The sequence below is a fragment of the Glandiceps talaboti genome, chromosome 12 (assembly GCF_964340395.1).
Source record: "Glandiceps talaboti chromosome 12, keGlaTala1.1, whole genome shotgun sequence".
Taxonomy (NCBI): Eukaryota; Metazoa; Hemichordata; class Enteropneusta; family Spengelidae; genus Glandiceps; species Glandiceps talaboti.
In genome coordinates, this window is record NC_135560.1 from 5,328,082 (window position 1) to 5,350,568 (window position 22,487).

At 34.9% G+C, this 22,487-nt stretch overlaps 1 protein-coding gene across 3 annotated transcripts in view; it reads right to left on the reverse strand.

Annotated features, from left to right (window-relative positions):
• Nucleotides 1-1,073: 1,073 nt before the first annotated feature.
• LOC144443310 (long-chain-fatty-acid--CoA ligase ACSBG2-like) overlaps nt 1,074-22,487 on the reverse strand; it is a 46,790-nt gene continuing 25,376 nt past the window's right edge. For 2 of the 3 annotated variants that reach the window (XM_078132753.1, XM_078132752.1), the window contains 14 exons: nt 21,030-21,253; nt 19,582-19,670; nt 17,636-17,837; nt 16,954-17,103; nt 13,899-14,066; nt 12,881-13,062; nt 11,470-11,511; nt 10,084-10,135; nt 9,477-9,612; nt 8,176-8,285; nt 6,847-6,997; nt 6,378-6,517; nt 4,951-5,191; nt 1,074-4,372 (listed from right to left, as the gene is read on the reverse strand). In XM_078132753.1, the coding sequence (XP_077988879.1) occupies nt 4,281-4,372; nt 4,951-5,191; nt 6,378-6,517; nt 6,847-6,997; nt 8,176-8,285; nt 9,477-9,612; nt 10,084-10,135; nt 11,470-11,511; nt 12,881-13,062; nt 13,899-14,066; nt 16,954-17,103; nt 17,636-17,837; nt 19,582-19,670; nt 21,030-21,253 (1,979 nt within the window). In that variant the 3' untranslated portion in view covers nt 1,074-4,280. The remainder of the gene's footprint in view (nt 4,373-4,950; nt 5,192-6,377; nt 6,518-6,846; nt 6,998-8,175; nt 8,286-9,476; nt 9,613-10,083; nt 10,136-11,469; nt 11,512-12,880; nt 13,063-13,898; nt 14,067-16,953; nt 17,104-17,635; nt 17,838-19,581; nt 19,671-21,029; nt 21,254-22,487) is intronic. The other variant, XM_078132754.1, reaches the window with a different exon arrangement.

Genomic DNA, 22,487 nt, shown 5'->3' on the forward strand with positions numbered 1-22,487 from the left:
AGAGTTAATTGCAAAGAGTAAATTATATCACTGGAGATCACTCCTTTCCTATTGTACTATAAGAAGCTATCTCGCTCAGGACATGTTCAATTATACTGTTACAACTGTCTTAGGACACATGGTCAACTGGACATTCAGTTCGCTATCAGATTGATTATTATGTATGAAACATAATATTACGAATCCTATCGACATGGACAGTTGAACTATTTCATATCATAAGCTTACATTTGAATTATATCACTTCTATTTAGTTATCATTCCGATTATGTATCTTTGGATAATTTTGATAAATAGAATACGTACAAAAACTGAGAATGGAAATTGTTTTGTTATGACAAATTTAAAGTCGATCCAAAACTGTCGGAAACAGCACGTGTTGTCAGATGTTAATTTGACCATTTAGGTGCACTGGTATTGGCCTAGTTTGCTTCAATAGTGTACAACAATCAAGTTTTAAGATGATGGCATGAACCCTGGAAGTTAAAAATTGTATTTGCAGAGTGCAGACTTCACATTCTGAGTTTTGTTCTACGGTGACATACATCACAGATGGAAACTCTAGATGCAGACATCAGATGGTGGACAAACAGAACCTGTTACAAATCTTGAAGTTTATATATCAACGTGAGATGCCGTGTTATAATATTAATATTAATGATACTTTATTTAATCTCAGGAGGGGACAAATCAAAGGTATAAGCATGGACTGAAAGCCTACACACACACACACACACACATCATAGACTGTGCAATCTGATTAGTCTGTCTGTATGTATGTATGTATGTGTGTGTGTGTATGTATGTATGTATGTGTGTGTGTGTATGTATGTATGTATGTATGTGTGTGTGTATGTATGTATGTATGTATGTGTGTATGTATGTATGTATGTATGTGTGTGTGTATGTGTGTATGTATGTATGTATGTGTGTGTATGTATGTATGTATGTGTGTGTGTATGTATGTGTGTGTGTGTGTGTGTGTGTGTACGTATGTATGTATGCATGTATGTTTGTCTGTCTGTCATAGCAATTCAAAGATAACTGAACATGGGATATTGTATATATACGGTCAACATTTTATTTTGAAATTCACTGGCTACAGTAAGTGAATAATTTTATTGAAGCATATATGAGCTGAACAACTAACACATCAAATGAATACAACAATATAGTCCTCACTGTGCTTGATACACTGGTTTAATAAATCTTTGTATGGGGCAGTTGGTTATAATATACTCTTTTATATCTTTTTTTGTTGTTGCTGAAAACACATCTCATTGTAAAGCTATTAGACATTAGTATTCACATGCAAAATTCAGCAATCAAAATATTATTACACAACTCATCAAACATAATGATATTCGTAAATGACACATATATTGCTGGTTATTGTCAAAATGAAAGATTACTTGAATGATAAATTGTGATGTGTGGTTGTTACGTGATTGTCCATGTCTAAACATTGACACTATACTGCAAAGAAAAATACAGTTATGGAGGGACTAAAATGTGATCAGCTACACAGCACTGAAAACTGACATTGTAACAGAGATATAACATGACGGTTTTTTGTTGTTGTTATATTTATTAGTCAGTTTACTTTGAGTGGTACAAAGAACACCAATGCTGTCAACATAAGGTTTAGTATATCATCTAACAGCAAATATTAGCATGGCAAGACATTACTTGTGGAAGCTAGCTAGGAAGGAAAAAAACCTTCGATTTCATGCAGTAGTAGTACTGCAGGTATTAAACTTAAATTAACAGATATGGAATTATGCTATGCTTTGGGGTCTGATGGAGTTGTTCTTCCTCACACTCCAGTGAAAAGGGGAAACGACTAGAAAAGCTACATGCAACAACACATTGTACAAACAGTTTTTTGTGAATATTTGAAAACTGACATCACACCCTACTTGACTCCTTTTTGGTATAATAAAGTATTTCTGAATCTGTACCACTAGAATGCCTCATTTTAGTTTCCTTATTGCATATATATACTGTATTCTTCAAATAAGTTTTTTTTTTCAAAGAAAAATTATGCAACACTTAATTATTTGTACACATCTGTCCCTATGGACAAAAAATCACCTGCAATCACACTCAAATCCGAATTTTAGCTAGAATCTAACCTATGCACCCCTACAACATTGTTAGGTAGTCTGACCCACTGGTGATGGGATGATAGATGTTGGATGACACCATTATGTCAGGTAGGGTTGGGCAGGTTAGTGAATGAGGGTTATGTCAACACAACAGTATATCAGACAATTTGGATGTCTTTACACTGTCAAGTCAGTTTCCATACCAACCATTTTATCTATCAACATGAATAATAGAAATAATGTACAATTATACCATACTGATGTAGAAGAGTGGAATGAAACCATTACCCTTGCATTCATATATATATATATAAGAATAATGCATACCAGCACTTTGAAATGTGGTCCATTTTGTAAAGGAGAGTGACTGGAATTATCAACATGGGATTCTTCAGATAGGACAATTTTCTCTTGTTCCAGTGAATGTGAAAGATCTTCAAGTCGCAAGCCAACAGAGGGCGCTGTTCATGAATGCCCTCTCCCACCATGATCACTTGGGGGCACTATTCAGGTCCAATAGCAATCATTGTTGCAACACCACTGGCTCAAACTCGGCAATTAATCATTTATGGTACAGTTTCACTAAGTCAAGATAGAATATAATCCAGTGGTGTTTTATAATAACACACACTACATATAAGTAACACAGTGGACCACATCTCAGGGTGCAAAGCATGGAAATCTTCATTGCAATTGTTTTTCTTTGGTTTATCAAACGAGGTTAATTATTACAAATATTAACAATGAGGTGAGTCTTATTTCAACGTATCAAAACGAGCAAAAACCTGAAAACACGAGGTCGGAATTTGTCTCTGAGCTAGACTCCATCAAATATATCATTTGTATGTCCTGGTAGTAGACTATGAGAGGATGAAATGTCTTTTGAAAAACTTCAATACTAGATAGACATTCTGTTTTTATTGTTATTGTACTTGTGTACTAATGAAAGACAAAAGTTTTTACTAGTGGCTCAAAATGCTAAAGGGATGAAAACACTAAATGTTGGTGCGTCACAAGAAATTACTGTGGGTCAGCAGTATCACACTGGCTGAGAGAGCACACTGTATTGTATTGACCCAAACACAGCTGTTTTGACAGATACACAACACATTATATTCTTAACAAATAAATGCAAATATAGCACTAAAATACACTCTTTACCATGGTAACGGATGTCACCACTATCCGTACACCTCTATAGGCACTCCATCAAGAAACTACTACTAGTCTAGTTCACCATGGTAATGGATGACCAGTTGTCATGACCACTCTACATGCCAGCTAGCTACTAAATTGATCCACACCCACTCAAATGACAAGGACTGAAGCAGATTTGGTGCCCCCTCGTGTGAATTGACAAAAACAGTGAAACAAAATATTTCATGTTATCGCATACTTGTTATGTCATCATATAATTACAGATGAAACGCAGTTTGTGTGATCAGATATCTGTTTCTGCAACACTTTGGAATTGCTTCGATTTCTCCAGGAAAATCATCACATTCAGCACACACCACGCCCCAATACTTGGATTTGGTATAACAATGCAAGCTAACTATACTATCGACTAACTTACACAAGACAGACACTCTGTTATTACTGGTTGGTGAAAACAAAAAAAGACGACCCAACCATGGCAGTTTGTCATCTAAATCACACAAACACATTTTTAGGAATTATAATAGCCAGCAAAAAAAAAATTTGAGAGAACAAAGCTGAAGATATACCGAAAGATCCATCACTGTTTGCACTTACATAACCACTAGCTAAAAAGCTTGTGGTTTTAAGCAAAAACAATGGCAAATCTTTCAGTCTTAGTTAAAGACTGCATTTGTTTTGTTAGAGTTGTGTCTTGGTCCTTCTTTTAACATACAAAGCTGAAATACACAGCTCTTACAGGTAACATAACACTGAAAATATAAAGCCATATATAAATCCATATCATGTTGGTTAGGTAAAGATATCTTGGCCCCAAAAAATTTACAATCTTAGGATTATGATAGATTCACAGGAATACTTTCTTTCTCAGGGTATTATTTACATTGCATTGATGTTGCAATACCTCACAATTGCAATAATGATTTTTCTTCTTCTTGTTAGTAGTAATCAGCTGTTGGGTTTTTTTTGGGGGTTTTTTTTTTGCTACAATTTGGACTTGAGTGTGGCATCACATCAATCTCTTGGGGTTTCCTCACCATAGAATGAATCAATCACACCTTGGTATTTGTTGACAACGAAATGTCTCTTCAGTTTCAAAGTTGGACCTGCAAACAGATCATTTCAGTATCACATGATTAGAATGTGAGGAATTTGAAATGGCACTGAACTCAGTTCAAGTACAAAAGATATGCACCAACTTGGACTTGAAATACAGTACCAGTAAAAATGTTCGATAATGTACATGTTTGGTTGTCTATGCTTGAAACTACTTTTGCTGATTTCAATGTTACATATGGGATGATAGCTCAAGATGATGGACTTGACCAACAGAGCAGAACAGAATCAAATCTTATCTAATCTAATCTAATCTAATCTAATAGAATAGAATAGACAAGTTCACCTCCTATGTGTGGTTGAAACATTGGAACCAATCAAATATTTTAACCACAGACAACAGAACTTGATGTTAAAAAAATACTGAACTGTCTTAAATTACCAACACCAGAGGGTGCTGTAGTAGTTTGACGTGGTTACTGAAGTCTCTTGCATTTGGTCTATTTTATCATGTTGTCTGCTTTTCACCTGCCCTGTCTCATTTTACAACCATGACAACACACACTTCTGATGAGTGGTTTCCACCTAGGATAGATGTTTATCTATTTAAAGATGAAGACTTCCTTACCGAATTCTCCTCCAGGGACTGAGAAGTCATGGTCAAGGATGGCATATTTCTGCACTTTCTGAGCCCTGGATGTCGCTTTCTTGTTGTATCTGTCAATTCCATCCTGAATGGCCTTCATGATTTTCTCATCAGTTTTAGCCTCAGTTACTGTGGTGGCATCACAACCGAGAGCCTTTGCAATACTGATTGCTTCAGATGTAAGTTTATCTTCTGGTTCTTGGCTGTCTGGATCAACTTCACACTACAAAATAAGAAACATGTGTAAAGTCACGTCTAGTAAGTTATGATACAGCAAGCTATGTTATCAACAAGAATTGTGATAATAAATCCAACTTGTCAAAGACATATCAATCTGTTTCATCTTAATCAAAGAGTGAACAAGACTGACAGTTTGTAGTCGAAAGCTCTCAGCTTATGAACAGCGCCCTCTATCATGAGTGAATAAGACTGACAGCTTTAGGTTTGAAGCTCTCAGCTTATCAACAGCGCCCTCTATCATGAGTGAGTAAGACTGACAGTTTGAGGTCTGAAGCTCTCAGCTTATCAAATTATGTTGTGTATTGGTTCAAATTGTAGCACTCAAATACCAATCTGCTTCATCATATGCCTGATTTGACATCGTGACAACAAGCTACAAAAGTACCAACAAGATGGAAACAACAAGGTTTTCATCAGACAGGGTGGAAAGTCTGCTTACAATTTTCACCAATATCAGGTGGCAACTAGGTCCTGTTATGACAAGCCCATTGTGATACTTTCTTATTGTCTAATGCTTCAAGCTATTGCCATACCAATTTTGCAGACCCCAATCATGCAGTTTATCACAGCTGAATGATGTAAATTGTGAGTGCCTATTATAGACAAGTTTACAGGGGAAGACTAGCATAAGGCTACAATCATTACATTCTAGTTATTTCAATGTTTCACATCAAATGTCATATTAAACAGTTAAACACACCACATCTATTACAGCTCCCAATATGGACAATTGCACATGAGGATCAGATGGCACTCTACTTGATATAAGGGTGCAATATCTTCCTGGTCCAGAGGTGCAAACACAGATATTTTGTCATCTTGTGCTTAGTGAATTTTTATATACTGTGTAGTAGAAACGTACTCATTTTTGAAATTACGTTATTCAGCTGGTTGGATTACCAAATCACACACAGAATTGTGTTAAAATCACAACTTAGACAGGGTATTACTTTTTTTTGTGTAATATAAGCTTTATCTGCCTATCAAATATCCTAGGGAGGTTCCTACCTTTAAAAAAAGTGAGTTACAAGATTGCATTGTATATACTGAGGCATGTAATAAAGTAGTCTGTATCACTTGCCGTTATGTCATATGATTATGAAAACAGTAAAATAACATTCCCTTTTTCAGTGACAGTACAGAAGATAAACAATCATCTCATACAATACCTTTAGAGTGACGAGTAGGGCAAGGAATTTTTGCCTATCACCAATCAGCATACAGTTACCAATAATGGGAGTCTCAGCCTTGATAATGTCTTCAATCAATACTGGTGGTACATTCTCTCCACCGGCTGTGATCAAGATTTCTACAACACAAATAATATAACAGTAAACAGAAGTTAGTACCAACAACCAATTCTCAAACAGTCGACTGTAGAATGTTAATTTGGCAACACTCCATACATTTAAATCACCTCATTATGAGGCAAGCCAATTGTGTGGATTACCAGCAAATGGTGACAAATGAATATTCATCGTGTTGACGAAATGAATTCCTACCCCCAGAATAAAAAATTTCAAGAAACACAGTTCTAAATTTTACTTTGACAATGATCAGGAGTGTATTGCTATTTTAGTTCTAAATAGCACTGTCATATATCTTGGGTACATTGTACAGTAGAAATGTTTATATTACCTTTGATTCTGCCAGTGATATAGAGAAAGCCTTTGTCATCTTTTTTACCGATGTCTCCACTATGTAGCCATCCTTCATCATCTATGGCATCTCTGGTCTTCTCTTCCATTTTAAGATAGCCCATAAATACATGGCGTCCTGAGTAACATATCTACAGAAACAGTAACAAGCATCCTCTGACATAACTCACTTTTCTTAACTCTATATAGATGAGGGGAGTCCATAACACTAGCTGCCACAGTCACACATTTGTTTAGACTTTCAGTTGGCAAATATAAACTTTAATAATTTTTACATATCAGAAGCCCAGATCATAATTCAAACTGAGAATTTACATCTCACTAACACTCGTGAGTAAATGTCGTCAATTTGGTCAAAACTTTGGGGTAAACAATCCCAAGGGAGTGATTTAGTGCTTGAAAATTTCATCTTCATGAAATACATGTTAAATGTTACAGTATTGATACATATTTATAATGCCATGAATGCCATCATCATAGCACTGTACATTTATTACCCCTGGCACAGACCTATATTGGCACACTAACTATATATAACTTCCATTCCCTGCCCTGTGCAGTGGAGCATACAGTACTAACTTTAAGAACACAACTTTGTGATGGAATCACAAATATCAACATTTCCCTATGTAAAACCAGTTGAAATGTCAATATATTACATGAAAATGACATTTCATTTAAATAATTCTTGATGTATTTCACATACCAGTGAAACATACTAGATATCAATTCAGTCCTCTCGCTTACTTGAAGCAGGCAAGTATTCCAGCCATTTCTCAGATAAACACCACAAGAGGGCGCACCAGATTTGGCAAAGTGAGCGGAGGGCTAAAATTTGTGTCATGGCCACTAGTTGCATGAAGCAGTGAGTGCAATGTGTGTGAAATAACTCTGAATATTCTTAAAAGAGCATTGCAAGAGTGGTTAGGCATGTTTTCATTACTAGTAGTCGCTAATACAATAGTATTGTGGGAACAACCAAAGACCCTCCACCAACATGCAAAGTCTATGGAACAATATAGAGAATGAGTGGTAACTTAAGTGTCTGCTGTCTTTTATGCTACAATACTCCAGTATTCTGGCCCTCACTTCCAGCCCCATAATGGCTTAAGAACAGCACCTCCTAGTGGTCAAACCATGAAAACTTTTTTTTTAAAGTTTTATCTTTCCTACAACTGGAATATGGTAAATTAACTAAACTTCTTCTCATGAGTCCTTTTAGACTAGTCTTACTCTAAGCATTTTAGACTAGTCTATAGTCTTACACTAAGCAAGTGCACATGCTGGTAGTAATCAACCACAGACTTACCTCTCCATTGCCGTCTTTATCAGGATCAGCAAGCTTAGTTGAGACACCAGGAAACTCTCTTCCAGCACTACCGATACGGAAAGCTCCAGGCAGGGAGATGGTATGTGGTCCTAATACAGACAGTGATATCACAGTTGTTAGTTTAAACACATACGGAATCATGTGATTGTATTAGAAATTTCCGTTTGTCATTCACCGCTGTATATGAATCATGTGATTGTATTAGAAATTTCCGTTTCTCATTCTCCACTGTATATGAATCATGTGATTGTATTAGAAATTTCCGTTTCTCATTCTCCACTGTATATGAATCATGTGATTGTATTAGAAATTTCCGTTTCTCATTCTCCACTGTATGTGAATCATGTGATTATATTAGAAACTTCCGTTTCTCATTCACCGCTGTATGTGAATCATGTGATTGTATTAGAAACTTCCGTTTCTCATTCTCCACTGTATATGAATCATGTGATTGTATTAGAAACTTCCGTTTCTCATTCTCCACTGTATATGAATCATGTGATTGTATTAGAAATTTCCGTTTCTCATTCACCGCTGTATATGAATCATGTGATTGTATTAGAAATTTCCGTTTCTCATTCTCCACTGTATATGAATCATGTGATTGTATTAGAAATTTCCGTTTCTCATTCACCGCTGTATATGAATCATGTGATTGTATTAGAAATTTCCGTTTCTCATTCTCCACTGTATATGAATCATGTGATTGTATTAGAAATTTCCGTTTCTCATTCTCCACTGTATGTGAATCATGTGATTGTATTAGAAACTTCCGTTTCTCATTCACCGCTGTATGTGAATCATGTGATTGTATTAGAAACTTCCGTTTCTCATTCTCCACTGTATATGAATCATGTGATTGTATTAGAAACTTCCGTTTCTCATTCTCCACTGTATATGAATCATGTGATTGTATTAGAAATTTCCGTTTCTCATTCACCGCTGTATATGAATCATGTGATTGTATTAGAAATTTCCGTTTCTCATTCTCCACTGTATATGAATCATGTGATTGTATTAGAAATTTCCGTTTCTCATTCACCGCTGTATGTGAATCATGAATGTGATTGTATTAGACACTTCCTCTTGTCATTTGCCACTGTATATTGGATTACACAAGTTTCAAACACAGCAGAGAAAGCACTGTGAGCACACAGGACAGTACAAATCTAACACTTGCACAACAACTATACATATAACTTCCACTCCATCAGCATTGGAGCCTGCAGTAATGACTTTAAGAACACAACTGTGTGACCAAAATATTGAGGTAGACATACCTGAACTTTCACTCATACCATAGATATCATATATAGGAATATTAATACTCATGAAGTAGTCCAGGGTATCCCTGGAAATGGGTGCAGCACCATTGAAACACAGGTGGCAGCGATCTAGACCCAATGCTGCTCTGACCTAGAAAGTAAAGTACTAGTCTTAGACTGGTATTGTTGATACATCACTTCAACTTTCACCAACACATACTCATGCTAATATAGTTCAAATTTAATAGTCTCCTTGCGAAACCTCAAAAGATAGGAAATGTTGTGTTTTGAAAGAGGGTTCTTGACTTCTTGAGGTTGTGATGCATTTATTTAAAATGCATTGTTGTAATCAACAGCCAAGTTTTTAGAAGTCCACATTTATTTGAACTGTTACATGGTTTTTAATGATTTAAAGACAATATGGTATTTTAAACTCAAACTAAGTTAATGGACTGAGTAATTACTAGTTGTATCTGCAATTATATCAGACCTTGGGGGGACTGGAAGAAAAGCCCTCCTGCAAGGCTTCAAGTAACCAAGATAATGAAAAAACCTTTCCTAGTGTATCTACAAAGACTATAATGTTACACTTTCACAAAGCTATTTCAAGTAACATACTCACCCTCTTGAAAACTAACATATTTGCTAGGGTCCATCCCCATGGTAGTGAGTGCCTGTAGACCAAAGAATAGCAGAATAAACATAATAGATTATACCAGTATAACAGGCTAGCATAAAACAATAGGCCTACATGCATATATTGGTTAAAAATACTAGTATGTGCCCAATATACCCACATTTCTCTACCTGGGTAAGGTCAATATGAGGACAGTATGTCTGGATAACTTCCTGTCTACAACAACATTGACAACTCTCATTTTCATGCCAGGAAAGTTTTTCCTCATATTTGGAGTATCAATTATCCCATACATTATATATAACTAAGGAAACCTCAGTAGGGTGCACGTACGTATACTAAGACATGATACAATATCAAATACTAGTGACATGCTCTAGTCACTATCTTGGCAATGTGCTAAATACCAATGAAAATACCAAATATTTTTTGTTTCAATTTGGCTATACTTAATTCGTTCTTTGTTATCACTTTGTCGATTTTAAATTCAAAGTCATCATGTGTTAACTTGATTCATTACACATCTATATACTTAAACTGTATCAGTAGGGAACATTTTGAAGATAGTGATACTGGTAAACAATGATTTTTCCAAATATTTTCATAAATGGGTATATTTTCAACAACAAAAATTAATGTCCTGTCATTTCATCATACTAGCCAAAAGTTACTCAAAAAATGGTTAAACACAGAACACATTGCTGGAAAATACATGAACTTGAAATCAAATATACAAATGAAATATACTTTGATGTGTACGAAATGAAACATGATGCACAACAATACCATGTCAAACTTCTGATGGAGGGAAACACATAACTGTTAATAAATGATACCCTGACAAGTATTGCTGTAATCTCACACCATTTCCCAACATATCAAACTTCAACAGCATACATGTCATTAGTTCACAATTCCTATAATAGTATAAAATTACTGTATAATTTTTTTTTATAGGTCAATGTTTTGATGGAATTTATTTTGTTCATTAAACAATGATACATACAGATAATATTCAAATATTTGATAATATTTTTCAAATACTTTACATGTATATTCACATGATATTCTGGAAATTATCGGGATGTCATTGAAAAGGGACATAAGTCCTCACTAGGATGGTGTTTTGAAGTGGACTGTACCTAAATTATCAAAGTATGTGTTTGTTAGAAGAATTACAGCAAGTATGTGTTTGTTAGAAGAATTACAGCAAGTCTTGTCTAAGGCAGCATAAAATGAAACACAACAGGCTTACAATACAATGTATGATGAACAACCATGACAAGAAAAATAAATCACTAAACTGCATCTGGGGGTTGATGATATATGCAAGCATTAGATTCATACAGTGTTAGCCAGGCTAGGTCTCACCTTTTAGAATGTGCCCTCTTAGGAGTTAAACTTTGTAATTGACTAGCCGTGAAACGCAAGGGGGGAAAGGCAAGACACAATGCATATATCAAGTCAGTATGTGCATGGCATAAACTAGTTGGTGTGGTTAGTCTTATACACTCTTTGTTTATGACATTCCTGTCGGTATACTTGTCACACTATAACAATGATCAGCCAAACAGGTCTATGGTGTACAACAAGGAACTGTCTTTATAAAGTGGTGGTTGTCATACAAGAGTTTTTGTTTTGAATGTTGGTACTTTTATCAATGTTTAGGATATTGTTGAGAGATTGGATTCTTATCGTCAGAGACACTTTGACAGTAGACAGCACACTTGTTTAGGGTCAGTTTTCAACTAATCCATCTTGAAATGGAGTGGTACATTGTGTCTACTCCTATCACAACCCCCACCCTACCCCACCCCACCACACCCCAACCATCACCATCATAATCACTTTTATAACAACATCACAAATACACAATAACGCCATCATCTCCATGGCAACCATCACTACTATCATTGTCATTATCACCACCACCACAAGCATATTATTAATACCACTATGACCCTTAACACCATTACATCGCTGCCATCACAATCATCATACCCACTACCTCTATACTAGCCCCCCCCCTCTCCTATCATCATCCCCAACATCACTACCATCACCATTCACCAACACCATTACATCGCTACCATCGCAATCATCATACCCACTACCTCTACACTAGCCCCCCCTCTCCTATCATCATCTCCAACATCACTACCATCACCATTCACCAACACCATTACATCGCTACCATCGCAATCATCATACCCACTACCTCTACACTAGACCCCCCTCTCCTATCATCATCTCCAACATCACTACCATCACCATTCACCAACACCATTACATTGCTACCATCACAATCATCATACCCACTATCTCTACACTAGCCCCCCCTCTCCTATCATCATCTCCAACATCACTACCATCACCATCACCAACACCATTACATTGCTACCATCGCAATCATCATACCTACTAACTACGTCTACACTAGCCCCCCTCTCCTATCATCATCTCCAACATCACTACCCTTACCATCCCTGCTTACATACATTATCTAATTATGAATTACGTCACAACTCACACTGACAATATCATATACACTAGATTTTAACCAGTGTGAGTTTTTTGTGCTTCAGACACAGTAGACACCACATGGTAGATACCCTTCAACACATATACAATACACTGCAGTTCCTGACACACTCTGTAGAAATACATTATATTTATAGGATGAATACTAGAGACACTGTATAACAGATACTGAATAGGTAATGAAGACAGAGAAAAATACATCATTTTCAGAAGTGAAAGAGTTTTATACACATCGACCTACCCATTCATAAGTTTCATGTTGCCTTGGTAACCAATACTCTTTGCCCAAGTAGCCATCTTCTTTTTAAACCCTGTCACTCCTCTTCCAACTTCTCTCATTTTCTCATAGATTTTTTCCCAGACTCTGGGAACTGCAAGAAAGGCTGTTGGTCGGATTTCTTTCAAAGTGTTTACAAGAGAACCCTGCAAATACAAAATGAAAAAGTTCTTCAACTCTAAGAATCATAATACAGATCAAGTCTTTCCGCTAAATCCCAATGTTTGAATTCCATGACCCTGAATTACTATGTACAAATCACTGGAGCCATACGATTCGGATAAAATTCTTGTTGTCCCGAATTCACTTTTCATATACAAATGTAGCTCAGCTAGGCATCCAGTTTTCACAACTAAATGCTAATATTAATCTGACATTAGTTTTAAAGGGTCAAACGAGACGAGGGATTATTTTGAGGTGTATTAAATATTCCACATCTTTGTGCTGTGACTCAATGCAAGTATTCGTCTCCATCTGTGTGGTGAGTTAACGACATCAAAAACTCAAGATATCACATAGAGGGCTACTCAGGGAATATATTATTAAGCCTATAATCCCAAGAAGTAGGATATTAGGCTTAAAAGAGATAATCATTTATGCAACGCTCTCATTAACCGGTGGTGAACTTAAACATATGAGATAATCATCAAGGAATTTGGCATTTAGCCAAGAGTGAAATGATTGGCATTTTGATTACTAGCTGTAACTTTTGCTCTGTTTGATCAAAGTTACCAAGTGTTTGTTGAGTTTAAGTCAGACTTACTCCAAGACTGAAAGTTATAAAGAGAATATCTGCACCTTAAGTTTGCAATCGTTCAATTACTAAAAGACATTTCTATACTGTTTTCATAAAAGTTGTATCCCAAAATGGCTATTTTTTGACATTGACATCTTGTACTGTTAATACAGCAATAGTTTCAATGTTCATGTGTAATAAAGAGTGGTTCTTGGGTCGAGGTACACAATGGGTTTCATGACTTACTTTGAGAGCGTCAGGCTGTGCAAAGTATGTAGTTCCAATACAGACCATTGGGATATAAATATCAAAGAGCTGAGCAGCAACATGACTTAGAGGTAAATAACTGACGAGACAATCTTCACCGTGTTTTAATTTAGCAGCACCAACACACATCCTGGCTGTCCAGATCAGCTGTAAAACACAAAATAAACATAATACACATGTAAATTAACTCAAATCATGATATATATCTAGTTCTGGCATTTGCAGAACATATGGTAATGAAGACTGGTTTAGGTTGAGAGAGGAGGAAATGATTTCCAAATAGAGACACTGTGGTCATTTGTAATCAATAAACAATTTACGCCATTCCCAACTAATTTATTCACATTTACAGGCCAACTGGTTGTTGTGCTTGGTACATGTGATCTATTCTGTGCATGATCTTAAATTCACCATTTCTACCGCTGATCAGTATGATGAATACTGTTAAACAAGTCGACTGTTTGAAAGGTCTGTTTTAATTTAGTTGCTTTCTGATATCTAACATCAACAAAAAAACTTAGTATATATCAATATAATAACAAGCCTATTCAAGTCACAGAATGAAACTTGTTCAGTTTTACTTCACCAGTAATAAATAATTTGTATTTTGTAAACTTGTTTCTCATCCTACATACACAAGTTACCAACAACACATGATATTCCAAAGGAATCATGTGAATTTATTGAGCTATGATAACTTATTGAGCAGTGTAACATGTAAAAAAAATTTGATGGCCAGTATACATGATATAAACTCTATAATGGTATCTCAATGCTATATATTACACTGACATACCAGCATTTGTTTTGAAGTGATCATTTGTAAAAACAGTCCCCAACATAGAAAGTTTGAGTGATATTGTATATCAGAAAGCAATCCTGCTGACCTACATGTATATATAATACATACACAAAAGCATCATAAGTTTGGTGGCAAATTAGATTACCTCGGTACCGGGTAACAATGACAACATATCTAATTTATGCTGCATTCATTTCATATACAAATTAATTTAAACATACAGAAAACCAGTTCTGAATACAATATTTCTCAACGTTTCATTGTTTGTTAGGAGTAATCAAATTCGTTTTCATATGCTAGCCTTTATCTTGGTCATAAGGCATCACTAGTTCAGTAAAAAAAAGTGGCAACCAGCAATTTTGCTTCCATCATCTATCCCACTGTTATTGAATAATAAGTATGACAAAGATACCATACAATCTATTTTACCTACATTTGCTTGTTATAAAATACAGTATGTTCACACAATCATTACATCTACTTTCAACTCAGTTGATATTTTCTCCAATCAATATTTGATTTTTTATTCATTCTGATAATACACACTCTACATCAAATGACGGGGTGTAGCAAGGAGGTATAAGCACTCAATACACAGATTGTTAGTGAACCCTCCCTTTTTACCTGACCTTTGTCATATCTCTATTTCATCTAATTCTGACTTTCCTTACATACAATGTAGATACATGACGTGTAAGAACAACAAATTTTGACATGTCATATCTCTATTTCATCTAATACTGACTTTCTTTACAAACAATGTAGATACATGACGTGTAACAACAACAAATTTTGACATGTCATATCTCTATTTCATCTAATTCTGACTTTCTTTACATACAATGTAGAAACATGACATGTAACTACAACAAATTTTGACATGTCATATCTCTATTTCATCTAATACTGACTTTCTTTACAAACAATGTAGATACATGACGTGTAACAACAACAAATTTTGACATGTCATATCTCTATTTCATCTAATTCTGACTTTCTTTACATACAATGTAGAAACATGACATGTAACTACAACAAATTTTGACACGTCATATCTCTATTTCATCTAATGCTGACTTTCTTTACATACAATGTAGAAACATGACATGTATCTACAACAAATTTTGACACGTCATATCTCTATTTCATCTAATACTGACTTTCTTTACATATATACAAGGAAGTACATTGTAGATCAATCTGATTAAAATCTGAAGAAATAAGAATAAAAGAAGGAGGTAAATAAAAAAATCGCACCATGTTTCCTACATCAGATTGAGTGTAGATACGTGATGAACAAATTTTGACATTGATATTTTGGTTAGTCACATGACTGATTTTCTCATTTCCATGCCAGAATTCTATTGCACGAAGACTAAAGGCAGTGTAATAATAATACCGATGTCCAGACAAAGTATGGCATGTAACTATTGCAACTGTTAAGTAATTACTACTAAACATAGCTTTGTTTGATACGGATCTTTACATGGTTACACCAGTCAGCTGTAACCTTTTTCACAAATTTCTTAGGTAGTGCATTTCCAATTCAGTAAGGTTATGCATAAAGTATATCTAACATGGTATTACTTGCTAGATAATACTTATGACTCAGAGATTGAGTTTTCTACACATACAGTGACCACGGATATGATTTGCTGTGGTTTGCTATCATCAGTCTACAGGGTAAAACTGAAAACATACACAGTTACTGTATACAAATCAGATATATTGCTCTGTGTAGTGCATGAGATCTGCATCTGTACAAACATGTCGACTGACCAGATAACTAGTATATGATCAACTGAGAGAGAAGGTAGTCAAGCTGGATGGATGCTTTGAAAGTGTAAAGAGATCCAACTTTAATTACGCTATCTTCAAGCTTGTTCTACTCTAGGCTATTATTGTTCATGGTAAAAATGAGTTTTTAAAGATGACTGTGTTACAGTTTGGTATCTAGTAGCAACGAGAATTGTTTGTGGCAAATTTTTCCATAGGATTTGTACTGGTATATCTTGGTTCTTAATGACATATTGACAAGTAAAACAGATTTTGTCTTTTTTTTTGAGAACTGCAAGGCAAAGCAGAGTAAGGCCCTATATGTTATATTATACTTGTACACTTAACTTTAACTTACATAGTCTGTTTTATGTTTATTGTAGTAGACTAAATATATTTAATATATCGTTATGACTTTATTATAATAAGGGTATGTTTTATTTATGGTATACTTACATTATCATGACTTAGCATCACACCTTTAGGGTTTCCTGTAGTTCCAGAGGTATAGATTAATGTACAGCATTTATTTGGTACTAGTTCTTTGATTCTGTCATCCAGTTCTACATCTAACACATCATCAGCTAGTGCCATAAATTGTGACCACTGTAAATATAAGATACAAAATCATGTCAGTCTTTGGGTATACTAGTCATAGAATCTCATCATTATGTTTTTCAACAAAATTATCAATAATCAAAAAATCCAAGTTGCTGCACAATTACATCTCACACAATACTTAATACTTCCCTGTGTTGGATAAATGCTATCAGCCAAAATTCTTTCATCATGCACCAACTAGTTTTTTTTTTCTTCATATAAATTCAAATTAGTTGTGGTCAAAATTCCATTATACATTGTAGAGTTGTATGACTTAAAACTCATCAAACATTAAAATGTATCTTGTTAGAGATGTCACACCTTGATGTGTGGTAAACTCTAGGCTGGCAGTAATCCAACTTTGTCATCAGTCAATCACCATCATTTCACAACACTCTCTCGAGATAAAAACGATATCTTTTACTTTTTGGAATTTAATATATCGATAGTAATGCTTTGTTGCACAATGACATCACTGATAAAGAAAATCAGGACACACCTAAATTTTTTTTATTTTTGTATTACTACTAATACCTACATCGTAAAGATTTTCTCTCTTTTGTTCCACTTCTCCTGAATATTGTACCACAGCTTTGAGATGAGGTAATTTATCCCAAATTTTGAGAATCTTGTTAAGTTGTGCTGTATTTTCAACCACTATCACATTGGCTTCACAGTTCTCAGCTACATAGTGACAGGCTTCTGGGGAATTTGTTGTATAGACACCTACAGCAAAACCACTGCAAAGTGGAGATAGAAAGAACAAAATTAATTCAGTTGTCAGCTGCATAGTTACACAATTTGGGTAACTGTACACCCCCCCCCCCCCCCAACCATAAAACCATTACAATATTACATGAAAATTACAAATTAATTCATTTTTTAGTTGCAAGATTCAGGTGAACATGTTGTGTGCATCCTAACCATAAAACCACTGTAAAAATTGGAAAGGAAACTCATGCGACAAAAGGGATGTGCAGATGCATAGATGACTTTTTGGCTAACAGTACTAACCATCAAATGTAAAGTTGATGGTTGTTCATGGTACATGTATATTTTAATCTTATATCATTGCATTGAAAGTTTCAATATTATCACCATTCCTCATCATTTTGTTTTGCATTCATCAAAATTGCAATATGGATTTCAATTACTGTGCTGGGACAGTAAATTTTGTGATGGAAAGCAATCACTGTTAGCTATCTTTCATTTACAGACTGTGAAAACCTGTGGTGATGTTCTTGTGTTAGTGCCATCACATGGACATCACGCTATCATATGTTAATGATTAACTCCTACTGTCCTATATCACTATGTAACCCCTATGTTTGCATTGCCAGTATTTTTGAACTAGTTTCTACGAGTAGCCAATCTATAACTTCTAAGTCTACAAATTTGTCTGAGCAATCAAACAAGTATTATAAATCACATAGTTTTCAACAACAGGAACAATTGTAGTAGAGATCTATAACCCTGTCATTTACAACTTTAACTGATTTGAGTACCAGGTACCACCAGGTAGCATCACTCATTACAACTAATATCAATGTGTATATTAGGCCAAATGTTTGTACACAATTGACAGTTTAATTACTTCTTCTTATGATAAGAGTTTGATATTTTGGCATGGAGTATTAACTACCTATTCATGTTGTTAACCTGGGGGTAAATAACTGATAATCAAGCAAACTGAGATTCCATTACTTTATCCACCAGTTTATATTACATTTAGCTTCCTCCACGAGGCAGATGGAAGTAAACACAGTTATACAAGACTTATCGTCAGAAGCATAACATCAAGTACTTTCAAGGAGATAAAATCTACTCAAGTTCTCTAGAATTATTTCTGAAGTTCCCTACAAAACCTATCAATAAGGCCACAGAAATCTAACTATCTATGGGAGTTGTGCCAGCTTTCAGACCCATATTACTGGGGATATCAAACTCGTACATTTTTTCTTTCTTTCTTGCGATACTGAATTTTTATCTGCAAACAGTTTTTTTTTATTACGACATCTCTACTATGTAAGATATTATAGTATGCTATTAGTTACAATTTTCAACTAAATAAACCACAATATACTTGTGAGAATGAATGTAATGAAAATTCCTTCTCACAGTCATATTTTTTCTCACACAACTCATACACAATGTTCTTCCTTGTCTTTATCATGTACACATCTATACAGCAAGATACTATAATATTTGCAAGCATTATTTTAAAATTTATGTTTGTTTTCATGGCATATTGTCATATTGTAAACTGAACTTTAGTGACATATAACTGTCCATACATTATGACTAATATTTATATATATATAGGCCTGCACTGATTTTCTACTTGACACAATCTGATTAAAATTTGATGTGGGACATGAAATGAAAACAAACAACAACAACGATTAAACAAATGACATAAAGATAAATACAGAAATAGAGCTGTATTCACCACATCAGATGTTAATCAGTTGCTACTTGACTTACCCAGCAAAGATGGCTCCTATATCTGCTAAAAACCATTCTGGTGAATTAAAGCCAACAATGCCAACTCCATGGAACTTCTCAAGACCAAGCTGGGAATGTAAAGACAGAACAAAGAGTTATGGTACAAAGATAGTAAAGCCCCCTAAAAAGTTGCGAAATTACCACTATTTCAAGTTAACATATTTTAATAATATATGGAGGTAAATACCCATGCGTACCATGACACATTTTAGAAACGGAAACTATTTAGAAGGCTATGTTTCAATCCCGGGTCATTGCATTAATATTACATGGGTTTATTCTTTATTCTGGACAAACTATTTATTGCACTGCCAAAAAAACTGGTTTTCACATGACCTAGATCTTAATCCTAATCCAAAGAGGGTCTTCAAACTGCTACCTTGGCTTAACATAAATGTATAAATTATCATTTCCAGAGTCAGACATTTTGATAATACACTTATTGAAAGGCCAAGATTCAAATTGACACCTTACCAACTTAGCCTACCTATAGACTTGAGAACGGCTATCACTACACTGTTCCACTATCCTGACTGACATTTTGAATTTTTTGAACTGAAAATTCAAAACTTCAAAATGTCAGTTAAGATAGTGGCATAGTGTCGTGATAGTCACTCTCAAGTTTACAGTGGGCTATTACCAACATGTTTTACTGAACAAACATTCAGAATTAATGTAGGGTAGTGTCAATATTTATGGGTAGTCTCTATGTTTACTCTACTTGAAATAAATAATGATATATTAAATATAAATGTCTTAAAGTAATACATCAGGTCATAATTTACAAGCTGAGGTACATGAAACTATTGAATATTAATGTATGGTTCTTTTGTTAAAGGGTGGTAAGTAGGGTAAACACTACCTGAGGTCCTGAGGTTATTTTAACACTAGGGTCCACATCAAAATTATAATATAACAGAGTGTGGAAGTCTACACAAAGTTTATCAGATTTCCCCTATCTTTTACTATTTCTCTTTAAAATTATCATACAGGGTATAGAAATCCATGTTACAAGGTGACCTAAACCTTAGTATAAACACTGATGGCAATTATCATACTGATTGGAGTCCATTATGCCAACAAAAATCAATCACTCAAAAGTCACTACCACCACTAAATGGTATGATGACCAAACATTTGAGATAACTACATGTAGTATACGTGTATTTGGATAAATGATCTCAAACACTATTTAAGGAATGATAACAATCACAATTGATGTGCCTGTATACTCCACAAGTGAAGCTATAAATAGTATGCTAGACATGGACATCTTGTACACAATGCAGTACAACAATACACCTAGCATCCCATCACTGTTTACTTCATTCAGCCAACATGAATAGACAGACATCTTACAAATACTTAAGCCTGATTGTTTACCAACATTATTCAATAGATCACAGAAGCAAATAACTAATGCATACCTTGATGAACGACTTTGCTGCCCTACGGCAATCATTGTAATACTCCCTCCATGTCCATTCTACTGTTTGACCATCTTTCTTAGTTGACATGGCGATGTGGTTGGGCAATGATTTTACACAGGTCATCATGAGATCATGAACAGTAACTGGGGGTTCCGATTGTGGACCCGAGTCACCAATACGTAATTTGATGGCCCCATCAGCTTCAATTGTGTACACCTTGTCTAACAAAGAAATAGAGAAAAAGTTTATGGTAAGTTATGAAAATGCAGAAACATGACAGGCTGTATTACAAATCAAATGTATGACAAAACCAATGAGCTTTTCAGTTGTATCGGTATACAGGTACATTGTATATAGTCATGTACTTTCAAAAGCAATGTCTTGTATAAAGAACATACAGCAACAGACCAATGTTCTGAATGTACAATCCAAGAACAGTACCTGATAACAAAGGTGAGGTAGATGGGCTTGTCATGTCAGAAAAAATATCCACTCTCTTGGATTTTCTGCAGCAAGACATTTGGTCAGTGTCCAGTCATACACATAACTAAAATTACTACACGACTTGGTGTTGGAAGGCTGTCATGACTACTAAGTATGGAGGTCACAGGGCATTTCTCTAGTCTATGGCAGATAGGTGATATACCACTGGTTTTATTGTGATCCTATACAAACATAGTCACATGACTGAACACTATAGTGAATGAATCTAAACAAGTGAATAACTAACAAGGCCACCATCACTGTGAAGACAACAATACATGTATACATTTACGCCAACATTGGTTTCTCTTAATTGATTACAGCGGTACACAAGCATACTATCTATAAAATATTGATTGTATATAAATTTCCTTTATTAAAATTAATGTTTTTATATGCTTTTCCATACTGGCTATGAACTAGTGAGGTAAAACACAGACATTTCTGACTTACGAAAACATATAATGCTTAATGGTAAACAACAGAAATGAAGTCCCTGAAGTAACTATATGTATATAAATAGGTGAAAGTGTACGACTTCATGTTTTCATACAAATCTGTTGAACCGCTATTAATAACTACAACAAATCTCGTTTGCATTGATTTTTTCCCCTCAAAGATATTGTTAATAAACTGTATAATTGAACAGCTTACTTGGTATTCTTTAGTAGCTATGGTAACAATAAATGCATCCACTGTGAAGAATCCTACAAATGCATTGCTGCTCATTACATACTGCCAATGGCACTGCACCACAACAGACTGTGCTTTATCTATTTTTGGTCCAATTCTTATCATAACACAACACCGGCTATTGCTATGGACATTTCTAAACACAATTGCTTGGGACTTGAGAAAATACACATACTTGTTGTCGTTACTGTTTGGTCTTTCTCTTTCTTTTAATTTCGTACGCCGAGTGTTATATTGTAAGAAGGATTCTGGTTGGCTACTCGTATGTGCGAGATTAGG